General features: G+C 43.3%; 1 protein-coding gene across 5 annotated transcripts in view; it reads left to right on the forward strand.

Annotated features, from left to right (window-relative positions):
• Positions 1–9,535, forward strand: part of arhgef37 (Rho guanine nucleotide exchange factor (GEF) 37) — a 21,478-nt gene extending 11,943 nt beyond the window's left edge. For all 5 annotated transcript variants that reach the window (XM_054791854.1, XM_054791852.1, XM_054791856.1 and 2 more), the window contains 11 exons: positions 237–384; positions 460–659; positions 752–882; positions 2,360–2,464; positions 2,899–3,012; positions 3,165–3,334; positions 3,410–3,557; positions 3,625–3,753; positions 5,350–5,545; positions 6,048–6,220; positions 8,725–9,535. In XM_054791854.1, coding sequence (XP_054647829.1) covers positions 237–384; positions 460–659; positions 752–882; positions 2,360–2,464; positions 2,899–3,012; positions 3,165–3,334; positions 3,410–3,557; positions 3,625–3,753; positions 5,350–5,545; positions 6,048–6,220; positions 8,725–8,943 — 1,733 coding nt within the window. In that variant the 3' untranslated portion in view covers positions 8,944–9,535. The remainder of the gene's footprint in view (positions 1–236; positions 385–459; positions 660–751; positions 883–2,359; positions 2,465–2,898; positions 3,013–3,164; positions 3,335–3,409; positions 3,558–3,624; positions 3,754–5,349; positions 5,546–6,047; positions 6,221–8,724) is intronic.
• Positions 9,536–10,550: the final 1,015 nt, after the last annotated feature.

A 10,550-nucleotide genomic window follows, 5' to 3' on the forward strand; every position in this document is an offset into this window, starting at 1 on the left:
AGATTACTCTCATCTTTCATAAAAAAAAGTTTGTTTCTATCTTTTTCCGTTCTTCAGTAATCAGCAGTAGAACATAGGTAAGTTTCAGAGGCAATCTAATGAAAGCTCTTGTATTGGATCTCATTACATTACATTACATGAGCAGGTACACCTAATTCTAATACATAATACCAACAGAGGAGCCTTCTGTGTTCCCCGAGCATCGTTTACAGAAGTGTTATTCTCTCGCCGCACAGGTGATGCCTTCCTGAGCCTCTCCTCCGAAATTGAGGCCGCCTACAAGGAGTACCTGACTAACTACAACCGCGTCACTGTGGTGGAGAACTCCTACAAAAAGAAGGAGGCACTGTGGGACGAGATCGTCAAAGTCATCAAGACATCAGCGTAGGTTTTTAACTCCCTCACGAGCCACAGGTGTTCCCGGCGTCACCTCAACGCACGTCTCCTGCGTTTGCGCAGGCCGGAAGTGAACGCCTCCTCCCTGAGTTTCTTCCTGGTGATGCCAGTGCAGCGCATCGCCCGCTACCCGCTTCTTCTGCAGACCATCCAGAAGCACACAGACACGCGTCACCCAGCGTACACGCTCCTGGAGCAGGCGGCTCACACGTCCATCGCCCTCAACTGTCGCATCAACGAGTATAAGCGCTTCAGAGAAGTCGGTGAGAAGGGCCGAAAACCACAGTGTTAACCCTTCAGCTGAGATGAGCGAATCACAGTTTCACACTCAGTTCCTGTGCCTCACAACCTGCAGCTGACAAATACAAGAAGACCGAGACGCTGAGCATCATGGACAAGATCAACCGCTTGAGCTCTCACAGCATCGCAAAGAAAACAGCCAGGATTGGACAGTTCATCAAACACGAGACAGGGATGGCTCCCAAGGTAACATCACAGGACACAACCTTACTTTAGTAAGATCGAGCGACTGTATTTTCTATGATTTATTTTGTATTTATCAAGGGATTAGTTCTTTACATTATTTAAAAATTCAAATACATGACTTAATAATACAATACTTTATAATAATTAAAATAATATACAACTAATAAAAATGTTATTCTTTAATTTACAATGTTACATGGAATAATGTAAAATCCAGTCGTCCCTTGCCACTTCGCACTTCAAATTTTGCGGGTTCATTCTGTCTTGATATTTCTAAAATATAAATAAATATAAATAATAATATAATAATAATATAATAATAATAATTGCCGCACGGTGGTCTAGTGGTTAGCACGTTGGCCAATACAGGAACAGCCTGGAGATCGGGAAGACCTGGGTTCGATTCTCTCCTGGGCATTTCTGTGTGGAGTTTGCATGTTCTCCCCGTGTGTGCGTGGGTTTTCTCCGGGCACTCCGGCTTCCTCCCACATTCCCAAAAACATGCAGGTGAGGTTAATTGGCGACTCTAAATTGTCCATAGGTATGAATGTGAGTGTGAATGGTTGTTGGTCTATATGTGCCCTGCGATTGGCTGGCGACCAGTCCAGGGTGTACCCCGCCTGTCGCCCGAAGTCAGCTGGGATAGGCTCCAGCATGCCCCGCGACCCTAATGAGGATGAAGCGGTATAGAAAATGGATGGATGGATGGATAAATAATAATAATATAAATAATGCTGATTTGTGGTTGAATACGGCCTATTTCAGGTCAAAAATATGCATATTTAAGCAAATTTTATTTTTTATTAAGGATTTTCAAGCATAAAAATGACCTAATGAACTAAAATACAAATACAAGGCCTTCAGAAGATGCATTCAAAGGAGCTGGGATGATATGTAGTATTCTACACTGGTCACTAGGTGGCAGTAATGTTACTGTAATGTTCGGTGGAACGCACAAGCACCAGACTTGATCCCTAGAACAACAGGTTTTATTGCAGGTTTGAATTAGCTCACAACAGGCACATTAATCCCTAACACGAGCTACTGTTGTGGCTGTAACCCACGCCAAGCCAAAGCTCAATTCTGAACCCCTGATGTCACTTCCTGTCCGCACCACCAGAATACAGGAACACACACGAGTATGAGTATTATTTATGTCTTAAATGGCTTATTTTCTCTTCTTATGGCTACTCTATTGGGCAATATGAGTGTAAAGGTGACAAAGGGTGCTATTTAATGTTTAGAGGGCTCTAATAATGTTAAAAAACATATTTAGAAGGTCATGAACATGTTTCCTATGCTCTAGCTACGAAAATAATCCATTTATAAATAAGGAATCATACTTTGCGGAAATTCACTTATCACGGTCCAGTCCGGAACCAATTAAGCGTGATAAATGAGGGATTACTGTAAAGATGATGTCTGACATGTTTGCCACATGTAATATGTTATATATAAGATGTCTGTCTATCTGTAGCTGGTGGACGAGGAGTTTGATGCGCTCGAATGCTTCTTTTACATCCTGGAACACGGCATCTTGGAGCTGCTGGACAACGTGGAGTTGTACCTCCACCACCTTCAGGTAGACGATGGATGTGTCTCAAATGGAACACTTCCGTCAGTACACTTTAATAAGTATAGTGTGCACACTATGTACTTGCTTTCTGAATGCGTGAATTTTGACAGTGTAGTGCTGTCCCAAATCCATTACTATTGTTGTGCGTCAATACTGGCAATGACGGCCACAATATTTTTCCTCTGATTCTTCGGTCCCTCCTCTTCCGCTACTTAGCCAAAATGGCGACGATCGAGGGTTGTAAGTGTCCAGCACTGCGCACTTACCATTTTGACCATTTTGCATGCAACATAGGCAGATGTTGCTGACAGTGCACTGCATTTTGTTGCACTTGTGGACTCAAAAAAAATTAGACATGCTAAGACATGCAGGGTGTTTTGGTGCAGTTTGGATCCTGTCAAAAAGACACTTTTAACATTGTTTTTTTTGGTCTTCCACAGAGATTCCTCCGTTGTAAAACAGAGGAGTTTGACTTGGACATGGATGGCGAGAAGGCACCCATTTGCTACAAGGAGATCACAACCGCACTCAGGCAGTGGATCCTCCCCACATTTGTGAGTATGATTGTTTAAAAATAAAATAAAATAAAATAAAGTCCATGTAACTAGATTCAACATTCAACAAGTAGCATCAGTCGTTATCCAGCATCAAGCATCACTTCAGCATCTTAGTGGTGATTTATATCAATCGTTGTGTTTTCATCCAGGAAAAGAGGATGAGGACACTGATTCACAAACCCCTCTGTGCGCTCCGTGACCTCCTGGTGGGCCCGAGGAATCTGATTCGGAAGAGGCTGGACAAGCTGCTCGACTATGAAGTGATTGAGGCCAAATCTTCTCTGAGCTATGAGGAACAAGCCATAGCAAACACGTACAAGTGAGGCTGAACTGCGTTAGTGCATTGGATGTTGATTGAATCATTTTTTAAGTTGTCACTGTATTCTTCACCCAGGACCATCAACACCTTGCTGCTTAACGAGCTGCCAAAGTTTAACGGCTTGGCGCTGCAGATGATTTGGAGCATGCTGGGCACGTTCAGCTGCCTGCACAAAGACCTCACCTCTGACATGGAGCAGCTCTTCCAAAGCTTTGCCCAACAGGTAACCACTCTGAGTTGTCGACACTCCAGGAAGGAAGTTAATGTAGTTTATTGTCCCCTCCATGCAGCTTCCCCACAGCTCTTTTGAGACCGGCATGTTTTGGGAGTGGGCTGAGTCAGCAGTACTTGAGGGTTCAAGGAGGCTGGAGACTTTGTGTCACAGTGTGGAGGAGACGCTCTTGGCGCCCGCCGTGCAGGTCTTTATCTACAATGAGCGCATCCAATGTCTCTGCTTTTATTTAGTTGGCTTTCTGTGACTGTTGCTGTGTCTAAATTTGAATACTTCCGTCATTGCACTTCAATTTACAGTACTCAATTTACCTGGTTGCCGCTGGAGGTAGTCTCCCAAGTATTGGGAGTAGGGCTGGGTATCTCAGGATACCTCTCGATACGATACGCGATACATGGCTCATGATAACGATAATATCTTGATACGGTTATAGGGTGAACCAAATAAATAATTTCATAGTGTATATTTAGCTGGATTCAACTGGGATAGGCTCAAGCTTACCTGTGACCCAATGAAGAAAAAACAGGGATAGAAAATGGGTGGAATTTTTTCTGCATATTTTAACCAGAATGCAAGCAGTAATGCAAAGGGTGAGACTGTTTTTAGTGCAACGCAAGTGTAAACAGGATTTTAAAGCTATTTTAAACACATTCAGAAAACACAACATCTCATGCATCTCAAGTTGATCAACACTATAAAGTAGAAGCTTAATAAAAAATAAATATTAAGTGTAGTATGGTAGTAGTGACGTATTCACCAGAAAGAGAGCAGCACGACAATATAAAATGTAAACTAAACACACGTCTCCTGACTGAACAACACAACATTTAGCATTTCAATAGAAAAATACTTTTTTTCTTACTTGGCACAGTTTTATCCGCCAGCGTGGTAATGACGAGGTGGCTGTTCTTGCCTGTCGTGTCACCCGTTTGTTGTATTTTCGTCAGACACTTCTTCTATACTGCAAGGTCCTTATCCAGCGTTGTCTCGTCCACACTATAAAAGCCAAAGTGAGTCCACACTTTTGATTTTAACTATGCTGGCATATCTTTTCATTTAACTTCATGATTACACGCCGTTTGTTTCTCTTCTTCTTCTGTGACATCCACCCAATTTTCTGGTATTATGGCGATGAGCTCCTCCTAGCTGACATGTAAAATGGTGATAGAAGTTTATAGCGGCTATATTTTAATAATTATAATGATTTATTTAAAAAAAATGATACATGGCAAATGGTATCGATAATCTATAGTCGGGTTTAATATCGCAATAGTTGGATATATGGATGTTTTGCCCCACGGGCCGTGAGTTTCAGACCCCTGCTGTATACACTGTATACTTGTTCCTGAGTACACACATTTTGACAATTCAGTGCTGTTCTAAATCAATTACTGTCATTGCACACTTGCTAGAAATGACAATCACGATATTTATCTTTATCTTTACCTCTTTTTCTTCCTTCTTCCTCCTCTCTTCTTACTCTTCCTTCTTTGACACTGTCAATATATGGTAAACATTATCTTTAAAAAGCAGTGTATTAGAGCTGATTAGATGGTGTACCTAATGAAGTGTTCAGTGGGTGTAAACACCATGCCAACTGCTGACTATGTGGATAATTTAACATATTACATGTAAAAGCAAAATAGTAAATATGAAACTGAACCATAACTCAAACAGATGCATCACATTGCTGGAAGCAAACAGGGTGGTCTTTTAAGCGTGTGTTGCGTGGCATCCAGTAACATTACACACTCTGCAACTCTGTGCTTGCGCTGTCCCTCAGCCTCTCGGCACGTCCTCGCAGCTCCGACTGAAGCAGCTGACTGACAAGCACGGCTCTGGCAAGATCTACCAGGTGATGAGCGCTGTGGTGGGCAGCCGGGACCTGGACCTAAGCCTGTCCAAAGGAGAGCTGGTGGCAGTCATCAGCCACGCCGACACTCGCGGGGACAGACGCAGGTGGCTGGTGGATGCTGGAGGTATAAACATAACAATATGGTTATTATAGGGCAGCACTGATAGGCCTTTTTCCATCACTATTATATCTGATTTTTAGCAGGAACTGTAACTGAGGCACACTATAATACAGCTCACTGGCGCCATCTTTTGGCAGGTCCTTCTCATTGCAACAATTAAGGGCTCAATATTGTGTTATTTTATTGTCCTTAAATTTTTAAATTCTGGATTTTGCAGATGTTGGCCTGACATGCAAATAAATATAAGTTCATATTTTAATCAGTTTTCAGAAGATCTGTAGTTTGTCACTTTTTATGGGTCTGGATTAAGAGTGCACATGCACATGCATTTTTTTGCAAGTGTGTATGGTCACAATGTTAAGAACACCTGCTCCAATTGGCTTGTACAGCAGCACACACTAGAATCTCCCACCAGCACCAGTTGCATCAAGGTGAGCCCAATAAACTGACTAGTTTGTGTGTGTGTGTGTGTGTGTGTGTGTGTGTGTGTGATGGTGTCACGCAGGTCGGCGAGGCTATGCGCCATGCGCCAAGCTGATCCGCTATCATCAACCAGCGGACGAGCCGCCGCCATCGCCTCACCCGCCCCTGCCGCAGGCTACCGGTGTTGCCAGAAGGCACTCTTACACGCCGGAGATCCAACAAACTGATGCAGCGCTCAGCCAGCCATGCTTCCAGGTGATCCCACCCCCTCCTCACGCGCTCATATGGAGAAGTTCATATAAACTTTAAGTTACTATGGTTTGCACCTGCCTCTTTCACACAGAGATCTTGCAAAATAGGCGCGAAACATTTCACTTAATCATGTTATTGAAAGAAAAAGTGTCGCCAAACGTTTGACTGGTAGTGTGCATATAGCCATGCATAATATATTATAATATGTAATGGAGTTTGCATAAATATAACATTATGTAATTGTGTTTGCAACAATATTATATTATAGTGTTTGCAGTATTGTAATAACATGATAATCAAGAAGCAGTGACATTGTTCATCTCTTTCTAAACAGCCATTGTGTTTGCGAAAAGTCAATAGATACTCCACCGGTCAAAAGTTTTAGAACACCCCCAACTTTTCCGTTGTTCAAGTCCAATAAATGGTGGTTAACTGCCTGAGGTTAAAAAAAACAGGTTAGGTTACCCCAAAACTGAAAAATGATGTATATGTCAGAATTATTAAAAAAAAAAAGCCTATTTTAGGGACCACAAAATGTGTGAACAATTTAAAGCTGTTCTGCAGAAACAGAGGTTGAGCAAGACTTGACAGTTGGTGCTGCTAATTCCTACAGGTTTTCCAACTTTTGTGGAATACTACCTCCCTCCTCTGTCTACATTAAAGCAGCGTTTGGAACACACTGTGGTACTATACCCTCGTGGTCGTAACACAAAAGTGTAGAGAGAAATTGGGGTGTTGTAAAACTTTTGACCGTTAGTGTACACAAGCCAAATGAATACCTAATTACAATATGAATTAACTCATTCAATACCAAAGACTTAGTTATACGTCTTTTTAAACCCGAACGCACGATCCCAACAACATATTTATATGTCTTTTTACGGGTTTTTTTCCACGAGAGGCTAAAGGAGTTGCTGATGCATCTCGTCGCAAATGGATTAGACTTGAGAGGAATTTTAATGCCGTAAAAAACGGCCACTAGGTGGCAGAAGTGCGTTTGATAGGCGGTGAGAAAGGAGACACATGACATGACAGGAAGAGGAAGACCTTGCATAAAAGCAGTTGTTCCATTGTGTACCACACTGGGAAAAAAATTGCATTGGAGGGGTATTTTAATGCATTGTCTCACACACAAACACACTTAATATTTAAGCTGTCAAAAAAGCAAAAAATATTTGTGTCAAAGTGAAAGTTATGCTTGAAATGTGGGATTTAATGAGTTAATTAATGTTAACCTATAAACCATGAAATAGTTAATTTAAAATAATTGCATTTATTTCACGACTGTTATTTAAGGGCCTTTTGATTTCATGGCGCTGCAGCGTGTGGAAAAGCACCATGTCAAGAATTCAACATGAAAAATGTCACTAATCAGTCAGTCGCCCATCAAACGCTGGTGGGCGGGTCTAGTGATCTGACTGGTTGAGCTGCAAGGATGTTTATTTCGTCAATTGACAGTGACAAGCGCATGCGCGGATTGATTCATGCGTGCGGCCGTGTGCTCTGCAGTAGAAGCATCAATCAGTCACATGGTGGCACGTGTGTGGTGATATAAATTCACACTATTAATACATGTGAATCGGAGGCGGGAGTGTCAAGGCTTGTAAATGTGTGATAGTTTATGTGAGCGTGTATACTAGATAGAGTGAGATTAAGGTGAGTGGAGAGCGGGATTTCATTAGACCTCAGGGGTGGGTGTGTGTGTGTGTGTGTGTGTGTGTCAGTCAGTCAGTCACCTCACTGCCTGTTAAAGTGACTGATAACTCAGCTGACCTCCCCTAGGCATTCCCCCTCCTCCCTCTTGACCCTGAGCCTCCTGCTATAAAATATAAAAGACCTACCAACCTTGAGGCCATGTCACCGCAGATAGTGACGACGATGGCCGTGTGTCCCCAAAACAAGAGGGGTCCAGCTCTTTGACGTTATTATATTCAGGCCTCGCTTCATGGCAGCATTGTGTCATCAACATGAGGTTTTTCAGGAGGCGATGAACTTTGTCTCGGCCTTGTAGGTGCCACAGAGACGCTTCGTCTTGTCTTGTTAGCGGCTGCTCAGCAAAATGCTAATGGCGTGCAAAGTGATATCATACTGTAGCCACGAGGTGAAGACTTTTCACTGACACTGAGGTAACTGACTGCTAAACCCTGCCAAGCTATTAGCACTGCAAGGACACTGTGGTCATTATCTAACCTTCCTGCCGAGTGTGAAAGTGAAAGTAGCAACTAGTAGAGTGGTCAGGGATCATTGGCCCCTATCAAAGTAAGGGTACTATTGATTTTAAATGATATCTAACACAAGAAAGCCAAGGTAGCTGAGGTCAAAGGTTGCATGGGAGCTCAAGGAGACTCGATCAGCTTGCTAACATGCTAGTATGCTGCGCTTATGCTCTGTCTAATGGGATACTTCCGTGAACGCACTTATGCACTCAAAAGGCTAACTAAGTACAGAAGTGTGCCATTTGAGACACAGCGTTAATTTGCTCCCACACACCACCCCGTGTCTCCCAGGTGTTTGCGGCCTACAGCTTCACAGCGAGGGGAAACCACGAAGTCTCCATCATGGCGGGCGAGCCGGTCCGCGTCCTGGAGCCTCACGACAAGAGGGGAAGCCGTGAGTGGAGCCTGGTGGAGGTGAGAGGCAGGCAGAGGGGCTACGTGCCCTCCAACTACCTCGCCCTGGTGCCCGTGGGGGCGGGCTCACTCGACGCCCACCAGCCGCGCTGCTAGCATGGAGGCTAACCACAGCTCAGCGTCTGCACTATGTCTCAAAATGCTGCCGCTTTGTCAAACATGCAGCACTGTTTTGAGGTTTCGCGGTGAGCAAGTTTGGCCAGTTTATACTTCCTCTTCAAGATGGCAATAAAGTGCTCGTGAAACACCGCACTGATCACAGGAAAGAATCAAGTGGATTGGATTTGAAGGGCAACGTAAACTAGCATGGGAGCGCAAATATCTGCACTGTTTCAGCTAATTTCCATCATGAATGGAACATTGCAAAGCTCTGCTACTGCTACTAGCTTCAGATCTTATCTACAAACCGCACTTTGAAAACTCTTGACTGGAGCGTTAGCCACAATCAGTGAGGACATCACTGATCATTGCCATGACTTGGAGTGCACCGCTAGAACAAGTTAGCGCCGCTAGCGCTAACTATGCTACTGTGCTGGATATTAAAAGCAGAGTCGTTTTATGTCCTGTGTGTGCAAGTCAGGACAGTGGAACCCCTTAAGGTCTGTCTATCCCAGGACACTGGTCGTTCAGATTTTAAATGATCCTTTTGGAAAGAGAAAAAGAAGCGAACGAGTGTAACCCACGTAAATCGTTCCTGTATATATTCTTTGAGTCTTTTCAACTCCTTCTTTTCTGAACACCCCTCATTGACGCACATTTTTCTTCATACGTGTTGCAGAATGGACGCAAAAAGCTAAAGTAAAAGCAAAAGACATACGTAGCCATTAACCGGGTTCTTGTGAGGTACGCTAACGGCAGGCGTGTCCAAACTTTTTCCACCGAGGGCCAGACTCATCAAAGGAAGCGGGGGCCACTTTTACATTTTTATTTTTAAACCAACCCATGTAGATAAGCTGAGATGTTTTTTATATTATCAGTGACAAAGCATATTAGTATGAACCTTGTCTTTTTACATTACACTTTTTTGTTCTTTTGATCTTGTTTTTTGTTTCTCATAATATTACGACTTTTAAACAAATTGCATATTTTAGTCTTTCATATTTTAACTTTATGGTATTTTTTTCCTCTTAAAGGGAAAACTGGGATTTTTTGACATTAAGTTGTAGGACACTCCCATCAGCAGTATAGTCCATCAACAGTGACTTACCCCCCACTTGGTCCCATGAGCTGACTTCTGGTGGGATTTCGGTGATGAGAAATATAGTCATTGGGGCTGCTTAAGAGTTTGGCTTCTCAAAACAGTATGCGTTCGAAAGAGTAATACATTTGCATCACAAAAATGCCTCCTAAAAATAAATCAGACCTCATACTTACTCTTTCGAACACATATTGTTATGAGAAACCAAACTCTTTATGTAAGGGGGACCTATTATACACATTTTCGGGCCTTTGTATTGAGTTCTGGACTCCTATAGAGCAGCTACACACGATAACCTGCACAGAAAGCTTTCTACTTGTACATCTTCCAGACTCTGCACCTCTTCCTGCAGTGTTTCCTGCCTCTCGCCCAAATGCTCTGTGTAATTTACTCCACCACCGGCCCTCCTCCAGGTACGCCTCCCGCCGAGCCCACTCCTCTGTGATTGGTCACACTCCCAAGCACACCCGAGGACTTCCAGACAGCTGCCGAACCCCTGTTGTCC

This window comes from Dunckerocampus dactyliophorus, chromosome 11 (assembly GCF_027744805.1).
Source record: "Dunckerocampus dactyliophorus isolate RoL2022-P2 chromosome 11, RoL_Ddac_1.1, whole genome shotgun sequence".
NCBI classification, from domain to species: domain Eukaryota; kingdom Metazoa; phylum Chordata; class Actinopteri; order Syngnathiformes; family Syngnathidae; genus Dunckerocampus; species Dunckerocampus dactyliophorus.